The sequence below is a fragment of the Salmo salar genome, unplaced genomic scaffold, assembly GCF_905237065.1.
Source record: "Salmo salar unplaced genomic scaffold, Ssal_v3.1, whole genome shotgun sequence".
NCBI classification, from domain to species: Eukaryota; Metazoa; Chordata; class Actinopteri; order Salmoniformes; family Salmonidae; genus Salmo; species Salmo salar.
Genome location: NW_025549283.1, coordinates 12,501 through 31,972, shown reverse-complemented (window position 1 = coordinate 31,972; position 19,472 = coordinate 12,501). Strand labels below are relative to the sequence as shown.

General features: G+C 49.1%; 1 protein-coding gene across 1 annotated transcript in view; it reads right to left on the bottom strand.

The window, feature by feature from the left end:
* The window catches only part of LOC106594839 (E3 ubiquitin-protein ligase TRAF7), a gene marked incomplete at its 5' end in the record, with an annotated part of 33,784 nt that overhangs the window by 3,999 nt on the left and 10,313 nt on the right, over positions 1-19,472 (bottom strand). The window contains 11 exon segments of the mRNA XM_045713157.1: positions 1,453-1,572; positions 2,287-2,418; positions 5,281-5,400; positions 6,903-7,025; positions 9,929-10,045; positions 12,266-12,305; positions 14,063-14,145; positions 15,948-16,075; positions 16,199-16,247; positions 16,575-16,648; positions 17,188-17,309. Of these exon segments, the coding sequence (XP_045569113.1) occupies positions 1,453-1,572; positions 2,287-2,418; positions 5,281-5,400; positions 6,903-7,025; positions 9,929-10,045; positions 12,266-12,305; positions 14,063-14,145; positions 15,948-16,075; positions 16,199-16,247; positions 16,575-16,648; positions 17,188-17,309 (1,108 nt within the window).

The window sequence follows — 19,472 nt, the reverse complement described above, 5'->3', positions numbered from 1 at the left end:
GCAACATAAGACAGGTGGTTAGTCACATATGGAGACTGTTCAGCGCCAAAAATAAAGGGTTAAAATATATAGATTTAAAAATAAAAATATATATATTCCTGATGTTTCTTCTCTCTCTCAGATAAAGGACAGACACCTCGGCACAAACTTCCTTTAGGTACATTTTGGGACTAACTGTTGTTCCATGTAGTGAAATCTGTTACGTAACGCTATGGGCTGATAGCAGTAACGCTATGGGCTGATAGCAGTAACGCTATGGGCTAATAGCAGTAACGCTATGGGCTAATAGCAGTAACGCTATGGGCTGATAGCAGTAACGCTACGGGCTGATAGCAGTAACGCTACGGGCTGATAGCAGTAACGCTACGGGCTGATAGCAGTAACGCTACGGGCTGATAGCAGTAATGCTACGGGCTGATAGCAGTAATGCTAAATTCAATGTTTCATCACATAAATCAAATAGCTAAAACGATCCAACGAAATGACCTTCTTAAAACAATTCGATATGTTAGCCTTAGTAGAGGGTTATTACTAAGGTTATTAGCCTTAGTAGAGGGTTATTACTAAGGTTATTAGCCTTAGTAGAGGGTTATTACTAAGGTTATTAGCCTTAGTAGAGGTTTATTAACTAAGGTTATTAGCCTTAGTAGAGGGTTATTACTAAGGTTATTAGCCTTAGTAGAGGGTTATTAACTAAGGTTATTAGCCTTAGTAGAGGGTTATTACTAAGGTTATTAGCCTTAGTAGAGGGTTATTACTAAGGTTATTAGCCTTAGTAGAGGGTTATTAACTAAGGTTATTAGCCTTAGTAGAGGGTTATTAACTAAGGTTATTAGCCTTAGTAGAGGGTTATTACTAAGGTTATTAGCCTTAGTAGAGGGTTATTAACTAAGGTTATTAGCCTTAGTAGAGGGTTATTAACTAAGGTTATTAGCCTTAGTAGAGGGTTATTAACTAAGGTTATTAGCCTTAGTAGAGGGTTATTACTAAGGTTATTAGCCTTAGTAGAGGGTTATTAACTAAGGTTATTAGCCTTAGTAGAGGGTTATTACTAAGGTTATTAGCCTTAGTAGAGGGTTATTACTAAGGTTATTAGCCTTAGTAGAGGGTTATTACTAAGGTTATTAGCCTTAGTAGAGGGTTATTTACTAAGGTTATTAGCCTTAGTAGAGGGTTATTAGCCTTAGTAGAGGGTTATTACTAAGGTTATTAGCCTTAGTAGAGGGTTATTACTAAGGTTATTAGCCTTAGTAGAGGGTTATTACTAAGGTTATTAGCCTTAGTAGAGGGTTATTAACTAAGGTTATTAGCCTTAGTAGAGGGTTATTACTAAGGTTATTAGCCTTAGTAGAGGGTTATTACTAAGGTTATTAGCCTTAGTAGAGGGTTATTAACTAAGGTTATTAGCCTTAGTAGAGGGTTATTAACTGACTGGTGGGGGTGTGGCGGTACCTTGACGGTGCTGTCTACGGCTCCAGAGAACAGGCGCCCCCTGCTGACGGCCAGGGCAGTTACACTCCCCTGGTGTCTGAGGAGGGTCTGGGTACAGATCATGTTGTCCATGCTCCACACCTGTTAACACACACAGGCAGCGTTACTGTAAACACACACACACACACACACACAGGCAGCGTTACTGTAAACACACACACACACACACACACAGGCAGCGTTACTGTAAACACACACACACACACACACAGTTACTATAAACACACACACACACAATTACTATAAACACACACACACACACACACAGGCAGCGTTACTGTAAACACACACACAGTTAATATAAACACACACACACACTTACTATAAACACACACACACACACACACACAGGCAGCGTTACTGTAAACACACACACAGTTAATATAAACACACACACACACTTACTATAAACACACACACACACACACACACACAGGCAGCGTTACTGTAAACACACACACACACACACACAGTTACTATAAACACACACACACACACACACACAGTTACTATAAACACACACACACACACACAATTACTATAAACACACACACACACACTATAATCCACACAGTTGATTATTACAGGTCACTGTGAAAATAAAGGAAACACCAACACAGTGATTTAATAAGGTGTTGGGGCCACCAGGTAACTGCCAGAATGTGGGTTGGTTAGTCGGCAAACAAAATGTACCTACATTTGCCTCCCTTCGTAAGACAGACAGACAGACGGTGAGACAGACAGACAGACGGTGAGACAGACAGACAGACGGTGAGACAGACAGACAAGTCTTACCCTGAGAGAGCGGTCGTAGGAAGCGCTGAACACTTTGGTCTGGTCTGGTGTAGAGATGACTGCTAGAGCGTACACGGTCCCCACGTGACCCGTCAGGGTTCGGACCTGCTCCTTCGACTCGATATCCCAGACCTAGAGGACAGATTCAACATCAGGGATCCACATTAAAAAGAGACTGTCCCCTATTGTCCAGGACAAGACGATGGACAAGTACATTTTCCAAACAATTCACAATAATCAAACAATTACTGCGATCAGAGGGGCCAACATTGGAATAATATTTTAATCTATTTTTCCATGTTATATATATATTTTTTTAAAAGCCTACATGTCAAAGTGAAGGTGATATGCTATTGGCTACGGCCTCGTGTCCAATCCGATGTCGACACGAGGGGGGGAGGCACCAGAAAAATGGAGACTTTTCATTACATAAATATTAGACTAAAACGCCTGTCATGATTTGACAAATATAATGAAGGATAATTTAAAACATGAACGTCTGTCTTACAGGCTTGATTCTGTCAACACACTGAGAGGCAGGATTCAGATCAAACAGGCACAAGACCGGTGGCCGATACGCGCTGGAACCGTCACTGAGCGGAGACGGGCAGCATTTTCAAACTAAAATTTAACCAGAAACTTTAAAAAATTGTAAAAATTGTTTTCTGTCATTTTTTTTTTTTGGTCACAATTTTCTATTATTTCAGTCACCATTGAATATTCTATTAGTCACCATTATATGTAAGTCACCATTTTATATTATATATGTAAGTCACCATTTTATATTATATATATATATAAGTCACCATTTTATATAAGTCACCATTTTATATAATATATAAGTCACCATTTTATATTATATATAAGTCACCATTTTATATTATATATAAGTCACCATTTTATATTATATATATAAGTCACCATTTTATATTATATATATATAAGTCACCATTTTATATTATATATATAAGTCACCATTTTATATTATATATAAGTCACCATTTTATATTAGATAAAAGTCACCATTTTATATTAGATAAAAGTCCCCATTTTATATTATATAAAAGTCCCCATTTTATATTATATAAGTCACCATTTTATATAAGTCACCATTTTATATAAGTCACCATTTTATATTAGATAAAAGTCACCATTTTATATTATATAAGTCACCATTTTATAAGTCACCATGCCTTATCTTGTTTCAAAGTTGCCAAAACACAAGTATAGAAATGTTAAAAGGAAATTCTTTTAAAACACTTTAATCCCATAGAAACCAGCACTTTTCTCATGTTATAACAGGTTTAGAAAACAAAACACAAAATCTACGTTATTTTATTGTCCAGCAGAAAAAGGCTTATTAGTAACCAAAACTAGACGAAACAAAATCTCCCCTTTCATTCATTTTAAATGGACATGAAACCTGTTCCTGCAGTTTGCTTTTGGAGAATGAGGTTTCCCCCCCCCACTAATTACATTTTTGGGAACATTTACACGTAGCCTACAGTCACGTGCACAATTTGCTGTGTTCTTATAATATAAATAAATAAAACATTATCAACATTTTAAAAGTTAAACGGTCTGATCTGTTGCAACAGCCTCTTTGCTTTTAAAAAAAAACGTGTTTTTAGGTGCAGTGGATGTATGATTTTTGTCTCTGTTGTCCCAGAGTCTGGTCCCAGAGTCGGTCCCAGAGTCTGGTCCCAGAGTCGGTCCCAGAGTCTGGTCCCAGAGTCGGTCCCAGAGTCGGTCCCAGAGTCGGGTCCCAGAGTCGGGTCCCAGAGTCTGGTCCCAGAGTCGGTCCCAGAGTCGGTCCCAGAGTCGGTCCCAGAGTCGGTCCCAGAGTCGGTCCCAGAGTCGGTCCCAGAGTCGGTCCCAGAGTCGGTCCCAGAGTCGGTCCCAGAGTCGGTCCCAGAGTCGGTCCCAGAGTCGGTCCCAGAGTCGGTCCCAGAGTCGGTCCCAGAGTCGGTCCCAGAGTCGGTCCCAGAGTCGGCCCCAGAGTCGGTCCCAGAGTCGGTCCCAGAGTCGGTCCCAGAGTCTGGTCCCAGAGTCGGTCCCAGAGTCGGTCCCAGAGTCGGTCCCAGAGTCTGGTCCCAGAGTCGGTCCCAGAGTCTGGTCCCAGAGTCGGTCCCAGAGTCGGGTCCCAGAGTCGGTCCCAGAGTCTGGTCCCAGAGTCGGTCCCAGAGTCGGTCCCAGAGTCGGTCCCAGAGTCGGTCCCAGAGTCGGTCCCAGAGTCGGTCCCAGAGTCGGTCCCAGAGTCGGGTCCCAGAGTCGGTCCCAGAGTCGGTCCCAGAGTCGGTCCCAGAGTCGGCCCCAGAGTCGGTCCCAGAGTCGGTCCCAGAGTCGGTCCCAGAGTCGGTCCCAGAGTCGGTCCCAGAGTCGGCCCCAGAGTCGGTCCCAGAGTCGGTTTTGAACAGTAGATGTGTTTTTATTGTTGTTGATCATCCAGGGGATGACAGGACAGAAACATCCTTACATTTTGAGCCCTGGAGGGAATTATTTTGTATAAAAAAAATACAAAAGTATTTGGGCTGTAATTGTAATGTTGCTATATTTTATAGGCTATCGAGTGTGGACCAATCATCCTCCAGGAGAGTCTTAAAGGGCCAGGGTTGTGTTTGGAGACATGCAGAGAAGAAAATAGACAAGAGAACAGCCTCCATTTGGATGATTCTCCAGGGACAAAAAGAGAGTCGTGCATTTTTGCAAACATGTTGTTACAGACCATTTTCTATTATAAAAGTCACCATTTTCTATTAGATAAGTCAACATTTTCTATATCAGTGACTTGAGCTTTTGGACGAGTCAAAAATCTGTCCTACTTGTCTGAAGGGCAAGTGGCTAAAAACGTTAACGTCAAGCCCCCGTCCCCTCGAGGACGGTATAAATCATGTCCCCTGTTCCCTCGAGGACGGTATAAATCATGTCCCCTGTCCCCTGTATGTATCTCTGTGTGTGTGTGTGTATCTCTGTGCGTGTGTGTGTGTATCTTACGTGTATGAGGTTCTCGTAGGTGCCACAGACGATGTGATGGTTGGTGACAGCGATGGAATAGACACTTCCTCCACTGGTCTGGAGGACATGAACACAGTCCAGAGAACGGATATCCCAGATCTGATGACCGGGGAGAGGAGGAGAGAGAGAGGAGGAGGGGGGGATGGTAGGGGGAGGGGGAGAGGAGGAGAGGGGAGAGGAGGAGAGGGGAAGAGAGAGAGGAGGAGAGGGGGGATGGTAGGAGGAGAGGGGAGAGGAGGAGAGGGGGAGGAGAGGAGAAGAGAGAGAGGAGGAGGAGAGAGAGAGGAGGAGGGGGGATGGTAGGGGGAGGGGGAGAGGAGGAGAGTGGGGAGGAGAGGAGAAGAGAGAGAGGAGGAGAGGGGGGGGATGGTAGGGGGAGGGGGAGAGGAGGAGAGGGGAGAGGAGGAGAGAGAGAGGAGGAGAGGGGGAGAGAGAGGAGGAGAGGGGGACAGTTTTATTAAGTCTATAATTATTATTCACTGTACTGAAGCATTACAGAGAGACAGAGAGAGACACAGAGAGACACAGAGAGACAGAGAGAGACACAGAGACACAGAGAGACACAGAGAGACACAGAGAGACACAGAGAGAGACACAGAGAGAGACACAGAGAGAGACACAGAGAGAGACACAGAGAGAGACACAGAGAGAGACACAGAGAGAGACACAGAGAGAGACACAGAGAGAGACACAGAGAGAGACACAGAGAGAGACACAGAGAGAGACACAGAGAGAGACACAGAGAGAGACACAGAGAGAGACACAGAGAGAGACACAGAGAGAGAGACACAGAGAGAGAGAGAGAGACAGTCTCCCCCAATCTTGTCCCATCCCTCCATCTCCCCCTCTCTCTGATGGTCTGGTATGATGACCCCCCCCTGTCCTCCTACCTTGATGGTCTGGTATGATGACCCCCCTGTCCTCCTACCTTGATGGTCTGGTATGATGACCGCCCCTGTCCTCCTACCTTGATGGTCTGGTATGATGACCCCTGTCCTCCTATCTTGATGGTCTGGTATGATGACCCCCCTGTCCTCCTACCTTGATGGTCTGGTATGATGACCCCCTGTCCTCCTACCTTGATGGTCTGGTATGATGACCCCCCTGTCCTCCTACCTTGATGGTCTGGTATGATGACCCCTGTCCTCCTATCTTGATGGTCTGGTATGATGACCCCCCTGTCCTCCTACCTTGATGGTCTGGTATGATGACCCCCCTGTCCTCCTACCTTGATGGTCTGGTATGATGACCCCCTGTCCTCCTACCTTGATGGTCTGGTATGATGACCCGCCTGTCCTCCTACCTTGATGGTCTGGTATGATGACCCCCCTGTCCTCCTACCTTGGTCTGGTATGATGACCCCCCTGTCCTCCTACCTTGATGGTCTGGTATGATGACCCCCCCCCCGTCCTCCTACCTTGATGGTCTGGTATGATGACCCCCCTGTCCTCCTACCTTGATGGTCTGGTATGATGACCCCCCGTCCTCCTACCTTGGTCTGGTATGATGACCCCCCTGTCCTCCTACCTTGATGGTCTGGTATGATGACCCCCTGTCCTCCTACCTTGATGGTCTGGTATGATGACCCCCTGTCCTCCTACCTTGATGGTCTGGTATGATCCACTGTAGAGGTGGTTCTGGGAGGCCACTAGAGCACGGACCCAGTGGTTCAGTCCTGTTAACTCCTTCTTCAGCTTCAACTCTGTCCCCACTATGTCCCACACCTGGAGAGAGAGAGAGAGGGGGGGGGGAGAAGGGGAGAGGACAGAGAGAGAGAGGGGGGGAGGAGAAGGGTAAAGAAGACAGATGGGAGAGAAGGAAGAGGAGAGGGAGCGAAAACGGAGAGAGATTAGCCAACAGACAGATCGGTGAGAACCACACATTTAGAGCAGGGCGGTATTATCACACACACACACACACACACACACACACACACACACACACACACACACACACGTTAGGAAGTGATCAGGCGTTAACAGTGCAGATGATGTCATTGAGCTGAAACACTTCAGGACAGAGAGTTGTGGACGAGGGAAAATCCCTTTCAATAGTGAGATAATTCTTCCCTCCTTCTGTCCCAGTTCCCATGGCGATAGAGGGAGCACAGTTCCCATGGCGATAGAGGGAGCACAGTCCCCATGGCGATAGAGGGAGCACAGTCCCCATGGCGATAGAGGGAGCACAGTCCCCATGGCGATAGAGGGAGCACAGTCCCCATGGCGATAGAGGTAGTGTACAGGAAGTGGAGGCCTGGGGTTAAAGGTTAAAGCTGTTGGTCTGACCGGTACTGTACAGGAAGTGGAGGCCTGGGGTTAAAGGTTAAAGCTGTTGGTCTGACCGGTACTGTACAGGAAGTGGAGGCCTGGGGTTAAAGGTTAAAGCTGTTGGTCTGACCGGTACTGTACAGGAAGTGGAGGCCTGGGGTTAAAGGTTAAAGCTGTTGGTCTGACCGGTACTGTACAGGAAGTGGAGGCCTGGGGTTAAAGGTTAAAGCTGTTGGTCTGACCGGTACTGTACAGGAAGTGGAGGCCTGGGGTTAAAGGGTTTCTATTCGCTGGTAATAAAACAGCTTGTTTTTCTCCTTCTAAGGCAAGTCGTCCCGGTCCTGAAGCAGCAAAGCATCGCCAAACCATCACATCACACCGCCACCACGCTGGACCGTTGGTATGAGGTCCTTACTGTGGAATGTAGTGTTTGGGTTTTCGCCAGGCATTATGGGACGCGTGTCATTCCCGAAAAGTTGTACTTTTAACTCCATAGGTCCATAGAACATTCTAACCAAGAGTCTCGACGATCACCCAGTTGCTTATTGGCTAAACTTGGGAGTCGACTTCCTGGACGACACAGGTCCTGTAATATCTAATAAAAACCTAAAAACACTGTATTCCACAGTAAGGACCTCATACCATCGGTCCAGCGTGGTGGTGGTGGGACGGTTTGGAGATGCTCCGCTGCCTCAGGACCGGGACGACTTGCCTTTATAGAAGGAACCATGAATTCTGTTCTGTATCAGAGACAAGGTGAGGTCCGTCCGTCCGTAAAGCTGAAGTCCAGCTGGGTCCATGCAGCGAGACCACGATCCAAAAAAAACACACGAGCCTGAGTCTACATCAGAATGGTCGAAAAGCAACAAGTACAGGAAGTGTTTGGTTGGAGTCACTGCAGCTCCAGGAAGTGTTTGGTTGGAGTCACTGCAGCTCCAGGAAGTGTTTGGTTGGAGTCACTGCAGCTCCAGGAAGTGTTTGGTTGGAGTCACTACAGCTAAAAGGAGGCACAACCAGTTACTGAATGTCAATATTACTTTTTCACAGGGGGCATTAACAAAATAAAAGTTAAAAAACATTTTGGTTTGAACTGGTTCTCTTGTTTATAATTACTAATTAATATGCGCCTCATCCTGAGTTAAGGAGCCACTGTATTGATCCCGATCTATTTCATTGGTTTACCTTTCAGACCACAGTGTACGGACACACTGGATAAATCACAGCTTAATGGATGTCATGAGAAGCCTGAATTTAAACCAAATCACCAGGATTAAAGACCAGTCTCTCCCTCCCAGTCTCTCTCTCTCCCAGTCTCTCCCTCCCAGTCTCTCTCTCCCAGTCTCCCTCTCCCAGTCTCTCTCTCCCAGTCTCTCTCTCTCCCAGTCTCTCTCTCTCCCAGTCTCTCTCTCTCCCAGTCTCTCTCTCTCCCAGTCTCCCTCTCCCAGTCTCCCTCTCCCAGTCTCCCTCTCCCAGTCTCCCTCTCCCAGTCTCCCTCTCCCAGTCTCCCTCTCCCAGTCTCCCTCTCCCAGTCTCTCTCTCCCAGTCTCTCTCTCCCAGTCTCTCTCTCCCAGTCTCTCTCTCCCAGTCTCTCTCTCCCAGTCTCCCTCTCCCAGTCTCCCTCTCCCAGTCTCTCCCTCTCCCAGTCTCCCTCTCCCAGTCTCTCTCTCCCAGTCTCTCTCTCCCAGTCTCTCTCTCCCAGTAAAGGAGAGGAACAGTCTCTCTCCCAGTCTCTCTCCCAGTAAAGGAGAGGAACAGTCTCTCTCCCTCTCCCCGTCTCTCTCCCAGTCTCTCTCCCAGTAAAGGAGAGGAACAGTCTCTCTCCGTGTCTCTCTCTCCCTCTCTCTCCCAGTCTCTCTCTCCCAGTCTCTCTCCCAGTAAAGGAGAGGAACAGTCTCTCTCCCAGTCTCTCTCCTCTCTCCCCGTCTCTCCCCAGTCTCTCTCCCAGTAAAGGAGAGGAACAGTCTCTCCCCAGTCTCTCTCCCAGTAAAGGAGAGGAACAGTCTCTCTCCCAGTCTCTCTCCCAGTCTCTCTCCCAGTAAAGGAGAGGAACAGTCTCTCTCCCAGTCTCTCTCCCAGTCTCTATCCCAGTAAAGGAGAGGAACAGTCTCTCTCCCAGTCTCTCTCCCAGTAAAGGAGAGGAACAGTCTCTCTCCCAGTCTCTCTCCCAGTAAAGGAGAGGAACAGTCTCTCTCCCAGTCTCCCTCTCCCCGTCTCTCTCCCAGTCTCTCTCCCAGTAAAGGAGAGGAACAGTCTCTCTCCCAGTCTCTCTCCCAGTAAAGGAGAGGAACAGTCTCTCTCCCAGTAAAGTGAAGGAAGCAGCTTCTCGGGCCTCCATTTTAAAAAATGGTCTCCAACTCTACCTTGATGGCCTTGAGGGATCCGCTGAACAGCATGCTGTGGGAGGACACCAGCGTACACACCGGGTTGTCATGGGCACGGATAGTATTCACCTTCTGCAGGGTCTGGACGTCCCACACCTACACACCAGAGACAGAGACGAGAGAGAAAGAGAGGCAGAGGGGAGAGAAAGAGAGGGGAGAGAGAGAGAGAAAGAGAGGGGAGAGAGAGAGAGAAAGAGAGAGAGAGACAGGGGAGAGAGACAGGGGAGAGAGACAGGGGAGAGAGACAGGGGAGAGAGACAGGGGAGAGAGACAGGGGAGAGAGACAGGGGAGAGAGACAGGGGAGAGAGACAGGGGAGAGAGACAGGGGAGAGAGAGAGAGGCAGAGAGAGGGGAGACAGGGGAGAGAGAGGCGAGACAGGGGAGAGAGAGGCGAGAGAGAGAAGAGAGGCAGAGAGAGGAGAGAGAGAGAAGAGAGGCAGAGAGAGAGAAGAGAGGCAGAGAGAGAGAAGAGAGGCAGAGAGAGAGACACAGGAGAGAACGCAGAGTCTTGTTGGACAGAGGGCTGTCTGATAATCTCTGTATATAACAGCAGGGTCATGGTTCTACAGTCAGTGGAGGTGTTGCTACCATGCTGTTGCCGTATATATATATATAATCCCAGGCCCCGTCCTAGACGGAGGCCTTTTGCCTTTTGGTAGGCTGTCATTGTAAATGACAATTTGTTCTTAACTGACTTGCCTCGTTAAATAAAAGATTAAATAAATGTAAAAAGGTGTGTTATAATGGTTATACACACACAGGACAGTTTATTAGGTACACCATCCCTTTCACCACAATGGATCGCTCCTCCAGACAGTGAGTCACGTGGTCGTAGCTTGTTATATAAAGCAGGCAGACAGGCATCGAGGCATTCAGTTACTGGTCCACCGGACAGTTTATTAGGTACACCATCCCTTTCACCACAATTGGATCGCTCCTACAGACAGAGAGTCACGTGGTCGTAGCTTGTTATATAAAGCAGGCAGACAGGCATCGAGGCATTCAGTTACTGGTCCACCGGACAGTTTATTAGGTACACCATCCCATTCACCACAATGGATCGCTCCTCCAGACAGTGAGTCACGTGGTCGTAGCTTGTTATATAAAGCAGGCAGACAGGCATCGAGGCATTCAGTTACTGTTCCCATTGAACGTTAGAACGGGCAAAAAACGAGTGACCGAAGCGTGGTACGATCGTCGGTGCTCCACTATCTCAGAAACGTCTGTCCTTCCTGGGGCTTTTCACATCTTGAGTGTCTCGGGTTTACAGAGAACGGCACAACAAACAAACAAACAAACATCCAGTCAGCCGCAGTCCTGTGGGTGAAAGCAGCTCGTTGAGGAGAGAATCGTGCTTAGCTAACATGCGGGGCACAAACAGCCAAATAACAGCAGCGTTCCACAGCGGTGGGCAGAACGGGCGTCTCCGGAACAAACAACTCGTCGATCCTCGTCACGGATTGGCTATTAGCAGCAGAACGACCACACCGGGTTCCCCTCCTATCAGCTAAAAACCAAGAAGAGACAGCTCCAGTGGGGACCGGGTCACCAACGCCGGGTCACCAACGCCGGGTCACCAACGCCGGGTCACCAACGCCGGGTCACCAACGCCGGGTCACCAACGCCGGACAATTGAGGAGAGCAAAAACACCGCCTGGTCCAACAACTCCCAGCTCCTGCTGCGCCATGCTGATGGCAGAGACAGAATTTGGCATCTGGGAGTCCATGGCCCCCGATCCTGTCTGGTGTCAGAGACAGAATTTGGCGTCTGGGAGTCCATGGCCCCTGATCCTGGCTGATGGCAGAGACAGAATTTGGCGTCTGGGAGTCCATGGCCCCCGATCCTGGCTGGTGTCACCGGTACAGGCTGATGGCAGAGACAGAATTTGGCATCTGTGAGTCCATGGCCCCCCATCCTGGCTGACGGCAGCGGTGTAATGGTGTGGGGAATGTTTTACTGGCACACATTAGGTCCTTTGATACCAGTTGAGCAACGTTTACATGCCCCCGAAGAATTCAGGCTGTAATGGAGGCAAAGTGTGGTTCTGACTTGGTACTAAATGGGGTGTACCTAATAAACTGTCCAGAGACAGTCAGACTGTAGGTGAGTTATTGTGGTTAAACGGGATCCTTTATAAGAAGGTGAATTATTGTGGTTAAACGGGATCCTTTATAAGAAGGTGAGTTATTGTGGTTAAACGGGATCCTTTATAAGAAGGTGAGTTATTGTGGTTAAACGGGATCCTTTATAAGAAGGTGAGTTATTGTGGTTAAACGGGATCCTTTATAAGAGACAACAGTCAGAACAGACTCACTATGATGGTGCAGTCAGCTGAGCCACTATACAGTCTGTTCCTACAGGGAGGGAGAGGGGAAGGAGAGAGAGAGAGAGAGAGAGAGGGAAGGAGAGAGAGAGAGAGAGAGAGAGGGGAAGGAGAGAGAGAGAGAGAGAGGGGAAGGAGAGAGAGAGAGAGAGAGGGGGAAGGAGAGAGAGAGAGAGAGGGGGGAAGGAGAGGGGAAGGAGAGAGAGAGAGAGAGAGAGCGAGGGGAAGGAGAGAGAGAGAGAGAGAGAGCGAGGGGGAAGGAGAGAGAGAGAGAGAGAGAGCGAGGGGAAGGAGAGAGAGAGAGAGAGAGCGAGGGGAAGGAGAGAGAGAGAGAGAGAGGGGAAGGAGAGAGAGCGAGAGAGAGCGAGAGAGGGGAAGGAGAGAGAGCGAGAGAGAGAGAGAGAGAGAGAGAGAGGGGAAGGAGAGAGAGAGAGAGAGAGAGAGAGAGAGAGGGGGAAGGAGAGAGAGAGAGAGAGAGGGGAAGGAGAGCGAGCGAGAGAGAGAGGGGAAGGAGAGAGAGAGAGAGAGAGAGAGAGAGAGGGGAAAGAGAGAGAGAGAGAGAGAGAGAGGGGAAGGAGAGAGAGAGAGAGGGGGAAGGAGAGAGAGAGAGGGGGGAAGGAGAGGGAAGGAGAGAGAGAGAGAGGGGGAAGGAGAGAGAGAGAGAGAGAGGGGGGAAGGAGAGAGAGAGAGAGAGAGAGAGGGGAAGGAGAGAGAGAGGGGGAAGGAGAGGGGAAGGAGAGAGAGAGAGAGAGAGAGAGGGGAAGGAGAGAGAGAGAGAGAGAGAGGGGAAGGAGAGAGAGAGAGAGAGAGGGGAAGGAGAGAGAGAGAGAGAGAGAGAGGGGGAAGGAGAGAGAGAGAGAGGGGGAAGGAGAGAGAGAGAGAGGGGGAAGGAGAGGGGAAGGAGAGAGAGAGAGAGAGAGGGGGAAGGAGAGAGAGAGAGAGAGAGGGGAAGGAGAGAGAGAGAGAGAGAGAGGGGAAGGAGAGAGAGGGAGAGAGAGAGGGGAAGGAGAGAGAGCGAGAGAGAGGGGAAGGAGAGAGAGCGAGAGAGAGGGGAAGGAGAGAGAGCGAGAGAGAGCGAGAGAGGGGAAGGAGAGAGAGCGAGAGAGAGAGAGAGAGAGAGAGAGAGGGGAAGGAGAGAGAGAGAGAGAGAGAGAGAGAGAGAGGGGGAAGGAGAGAGAGAGAGAGAGGGGGAAGGAGAGCGAGCGAGAGAGAGAGGGAAGGAGAGAGAGAGAGAGAGAGAGAGAGAGAGGGGGAAGGAGAGAGAGAGAGAGGGGGAAGGAGAGGGGAAGGAGAGAGAGAGAGAGGGGGAAGGAGAGAGAGAGAGAGAGAGAGAGGGGAAGGAGAGAGAGAGAGAGAGAGGGGGGAAGGAGAGAGAGAGAGAGAGAGAGAGAGGGGAAGGAGAGAGAGAGGGGGGAAGGAGAGGGGAAGGAGAGAGAGAGAGAGAGAGAGGGGAAGGAGAGAGAGAGAGAGAGAGGGGGAAGGAGAGAGAGAGAGAGAGAGAGGGAAGGAGAGAGAGGGAGAGAGAGGGGAAGGAGAGAGAGGGAGAGAGAGAGGGGAGGGAGAGGAAGGACAGACAGAAGAGTCAGGGATCCACAATACAACAGCAGCATTGAAACCTGTATATGATTATATGTCCTGATATTATTACCACTGGAATTAACAGTCAACACAGACCTTTTCATTTATACAACTCTGTGTGTGTGTGTGTGTGTGTGTGTGTGTGTGTGTGTGTGTGTGTGTGTGTGTGTGTGTGTGTGTGTGTGTGTGTGAGTGAGTGTGTCTCCGTACCCCTGTATACACAGCGCCAACACGATTCCATCATGACCCTCCAGAGTCTTCTGACATTTATAGGTGGTGCAGGTATCCCACACCTGGCAGGGAGAGAGAGAGAGGGAGGGAGGAGAGAGAGAAGAGAGAGGGAAGAGAGAGAGAGGGAGAGAGAGAGGGGAAGAGAGAGAGAGAGAGAGAGAGAGAGAGAGAGAGAGAGAGAGAGAGAGGGAGGGAGAGAGGGAAGAGAGAAAGAGAGAGAGAGGGAGGAAAGAAGAGAGAGAGAGGGAGAGAGGGAAGAGAGAGAGAGGGAGGGAGGGAGGGAGAGAGGGAAGAGGAGAGAGAGGGAGAGGGAGGGAAAGAAGAGAGAGAGAGAGAGAGAGAGGGAAGAGAGAAAGAGAGAGAGGGAAAGAAGAGAGGCAGAATGTCAACATGCATAACGGTCTGATCGTTGATCGACGATGGGAACTCAACAATAAGTGAGTAAAGGATAACTAACAAAATAAAAAGTTGGGAGTAAATACAGTTTCTGTCCCTTTACCCTCCACTACATCCCTGGTTGGGTCTGATCCACCTTTACCTGGTATTTTACCATCAGTCCATTCTGAACCTGTCTGGCTGAGGGGCAGTGTGGGTAGAATGAGCTCTCCTTCCTGACAACCAGAGGGGCAGTGTGGGTAGAATGAGCTCTCCTTCCTGACAACCAGAGGGGCAGTGTGGGTAGAATGAGCTCTCCTTCCTGACAAACCAGAGGGGCAGTGTGGGTAGAATGAGCTCTCCTTCCTGACAACCAGAGGGGCAGTGTGGGTAGAATGAGCCTCCTTCCTGACAACCAGAGGGGCAGTGTGGGTAGAATGAGCTCTCCTTCCTGGACAACCAGAGGGGCAGTGTGGGTAGAATGAGCTCTGCTTCCTGACAACCAGAGGGGCAGTGTGGGTAGAATGAGCTCTCCTTCCTGACAACCAGAGGGGCAGTGTGGGTAGAATGAGCTCTCCTTCCTGACAACCAGAGGGGGCAGTGTGGGTAGAATGAGCCTCCTTCCTGACAACCAGAGGGGCAGTGTGGTAGAATGAGCTCTCCTTCCTGACAACCAGAGGGGCAGTGTGGGTAGAATGAGCTCTCCTTCCTGACAACCAGAGGGGCAGTGTGGGTAGAATGAGCTCTGCTTCCTGGACAACCAGAGGGGCAGTGTGGGTAGAATGAGCTCTGCTTCCTGACAACCAGAGGGGCAGTGTGGGTAGAATGAGCTCTGCTTCCGACAACCAGAGGGGCAGTGTGGGTAGAATGAGCTCTCCTTCCTGACAACCAGAGGGGCAGTGTGGGTAGAATGAGCTCTGCTTCCTGACAACCAGAGGGGCAGTGTGGGTAGAATGAGCTCTCCTTCCTGACAACCAGAGGGGCAGTGTGGGTAGAATGAGCTCTCCTTCCTGACAACCAGAGGGGCAGTGTGGGTAGAATGAGCTCTGCTTCCTGACAACCAGAGGGGGCAGTGTGGGTAGAATGAGCTCTCCTTCCTGACAACCAGAGGGGCAGTGTGGGTAGAATGAGCTCTCCTTCCTGACAACCAGAGGGGCAGTGTGGGTAGAATGAGCTCTGCTTCCTGACAACCAGAGGGGCAGTGTGGGTAGAATGAGCTCTCCTTCCTGACAACCAGAGGGGCAGTGTGGGTAGAATGAGCTCTCCTTCCTGACAACCAGAGGGGCAGTGTGGGTAGAATGAGCTCTCCTTCCTGACAACCAGAGGGGCAGTGTGGGTAGAATGAGCTCTGCTTCCTGACAACCAGAGGGGCAGTGTGGGTAGAATGAGCTCTGCTTCCTGACAACCAGAGGGGCAGTGTGGGTAGAATGAGCTCTTCTGACAACCAGAGGGGCAGTGTGGGTAGAATGAGCCTGGTGTGTGTGTGTACCTTGATGGTTTTGTCCGAGGACCCAGAGAACAGCAGGTCCCCTGTAGAGTAGACACACAGACACCAGACTGGCCCCTGGTGACCTACGAACGTCCCTTTACATTTAAAGATCTGCTGGGGGTCGTAGGCTGGAGGAGGAGGGATACACAGGGAGGGGTAGTTTAACATCTCTCCACAACGGACAGGTGAAGAAGAGGAGAGGGGAACAGAAGATGAGAGAAATGACAGTGAAAAGCAGAGGAGAAACTCACAGCCCAGGATGCCCATGTTGAGTCTGGCGTTGATGTGGGACAACTCATCCTGAAAGACAGAGAGAGAGACAGAGAGAGAGAGACACACAGAGAGAGACAGAGAGAGAGACAGAGATAGAGAGAGAGACAGAGAGAGACAGAGAGAGAGAGACAGGAGAGTGTAAATGATAAAGGTACTGTGTGTGAGTCAGTATAATATAAAGTAATATAATATAAATGATAAAGGTAGTGTGTGTGAGTCAGTATATTATAAAGTAATATAATATAAATGATAAATGTCTGTGTGTGAGTCAGTATAATATAAAGTAATATAATATAAATGATAAATGTCTGTGTGTGAGTCAGTATAATATAAAGTGTAGAACCAGAGGCTCACGTTGAGCATGGAAGCATCTCTCCTGAACTCCATCAGATCTTCACTCAGTTTACTCTGGTTCTCATCCAGGACATCTGGAACACACACACACACACACACACACACACACACACACACACACACACACACACACACACACACACACACACACACACACACACACACACACACACACACAGCAGGTGAGAAACACAGACGTTGTAATATATGGTGTCTAATAGTTTAGCGTTTGTCCCCTTTATTTGTACAGAACGTTTCCATCCTGGATATTTACATCACCATGTTTTACTACTTATAGAAGGAAACGGCTCTTAAGGAGAGCAGGAAGAATTCACTATATCATATCCTGTACCCCCTACACCCCCCGGGATATCCTGTACACCCTGTACCCCCAGCATACCCTGCACCCCCTGCATATCCTGTACACCCTGCATATCCTGTACACCCTGCATATCCTGTACCCCCTACACCCCCCGGAATATCCTGTACACCCCTCGGAATATCCTACAAAACCTGCACCCCTGCATATCCTGCACACCCCCTGCATATCCTGCACACCCCCTGCATACCCTGCACACCCTGTACCCCCAGCATACCACCCCCTCTGTCATACCAAACTTCAGTTCCAGGTTCTTCTCCAGCTGGTCCAGTTTCTCAGACAGTTTCCCCAACATGGACCTCAGGAAGGCAATATCCTGGTCCTTCTGAGACAGGGTCACCTGCATCTCATGGAACCTATCAGAGAGAGAGAGAGAGACAGGCATCATGAACCTATCAGAGAGAGAGGGAGGGGTCACCTGCATCTCATGGAACCTATCAGAGAGAGAGGGAGGGGTCACCTGCATCTCATGGAACCTATCAGAGAGAGAGAGAGAGGCATCATGAACCTATCAGAGAGAGAGGGAGGGGTCACCTGCATCTCATGGAACCTATCAGAGAGAGAGGGAGGGGTCACCTGCATCTCATGGAACCTATCAGAGAGAGAGAGAGAGGCATCATGAACCTATCAGAGAGAGAGAGAGAGAGGCATCGTGAACCTATCAGAGAGAGAGAGAGAGAGAGAGGCATCATGAACGTATCAGAGAGAGAGAGAGAGGCATCATGAACCTATCAGAGAGAGAGGGAGGGGTCACCTGCATCTCATGGAACCTATCAGAGAGAGAGAGAGAGAGGCATCATGAACCTATCAGAGAGAGAGGGAGGGGTCACCTGCATCTCATGGAACCTATCAGAGAGAGAGAGAGAGAGGCATCGTGAACCTATCAGAGAGAGAGAGAGAGAGAGAGAGCATCATGCACCTATCAGAGAGAGAGAGAGAGAGAGAGGCATCATGAACCTATCAGAGAGAGAGAGAGGCATCATGAACCTATCAGAGAGAGAGAGAGAGAGAGAGAGAGAGAGGCATCATGAACCTATCAGAGAGAGAGAGAGAGCATCATGAACCTATCAGAGAGAGAGAGAGAGAGAGAGAGAGAGAGAGGCATCATGAACCTATCAGAGAGAGAGAGAGAGAGGCATCATGAACCAATCAGAGAGAGAGAGAGAGAGAGAGAGAGGCATCATGAACCTATCAGAGAGAGAGAGAGAGAGAGAGAGAGAGAGAGAGAGCATCATGAACCAATCAGAGAGAGAGAGAGAGGCATCATGAACCAATCAGAGAGAGAGAGAGAGGCATCATGAACCTATCAGAGAGAGAGAGGCATCATGAACCTATCAGAGAGAGAGAGAGAGAGAGAGGCATCATGAACCTATCAGAGAGAGAGAGAGAGAGAGAGAGAGAGGCATCATGAACCTATCAGAGAGAGAGAGAGAGAGAGGCATCATGAACCTATCAGAGAGAGAGAGAGAGAGAGGCATCATGAACCTATCAGAGAGAGAGAGAGAGAGGCATCATGAACCTATCAGAGAGAGAGAGAGAGAGGCATCATGAACCTATCAGAGAGAGAGAGAGAGAGAGGCATCGTGAACCTATCAGAGAGAGAGAGAGAGAGGCATCGAAAACCTATCAGAGAGAGAGAGAGAAAGGCATCGTGAACCTATCAGAGAGAGAGAGAGGCATCGTGAACCTATCAGAGAGAGAGAGGCATCATGAACCTATCAGAGAGAGAGAGAGAGGCATCGTGAACCTATCAGAGAGAGAGAGAGAGGCATCGTGAACCTATCAGAGAGAGAGAGAGAGAGAGGCATCATGAACCTATCAGAGAGAGAGAGAGAGAGAGGCATCATGAACCTATCAGAGAGAGAGAGAGAGAGGCATCGTGAACCAATCAGAGAGAGAGAGAGAGGCATCGTGAACCTATCAGAGAGAGAGAGAGGCATCGTGAACCTATCAGAGAGAGAGAGAGAGAGAGGCATCGTGAACCTATCAGAGAGAGAGAGAGAGAGAGAGGCATCGTGAACCTATCAGAGAGAGAGAGAGAGAGAGAGGCATCGTGAACCTATCAGAGAGAGAGAGAGGCATCATGAACCTATCAGAGAGAGAGAGAGAGAGAGGCATCATGAACCTATCAGAGAGAGAGAGAGAGAGAGGCATCATGAACCAATCAGAGAGAGAGAGAGAGGCATCATGAACCAATCAGAGAGAGAGAGAGGCATCATGAACCAATCAGAGAGAGAGAGAGAGGCATCATGAACCTATCAAGAGAGAGAGAGAGAGAGAGGCATCATGAACCTATCAGAGAGAGAGAGAGAGAGAGTCATCATGAACCTATCAGAGAGAGAGAGAGAGAGAGAGGCATCATGAACCTATCAGAGAGAGAGAGAGAGAGAGGCATCATGAACCAATCAGAGAGAGAGAGAGAGAGAGGCATCATGAACCTATCAGAGAGAGAGAGAGAGAGAGGCATCATGAACCTATCAGAGAGAGAGAGAGAGAGAGAGGCATCATGAACCTATCAG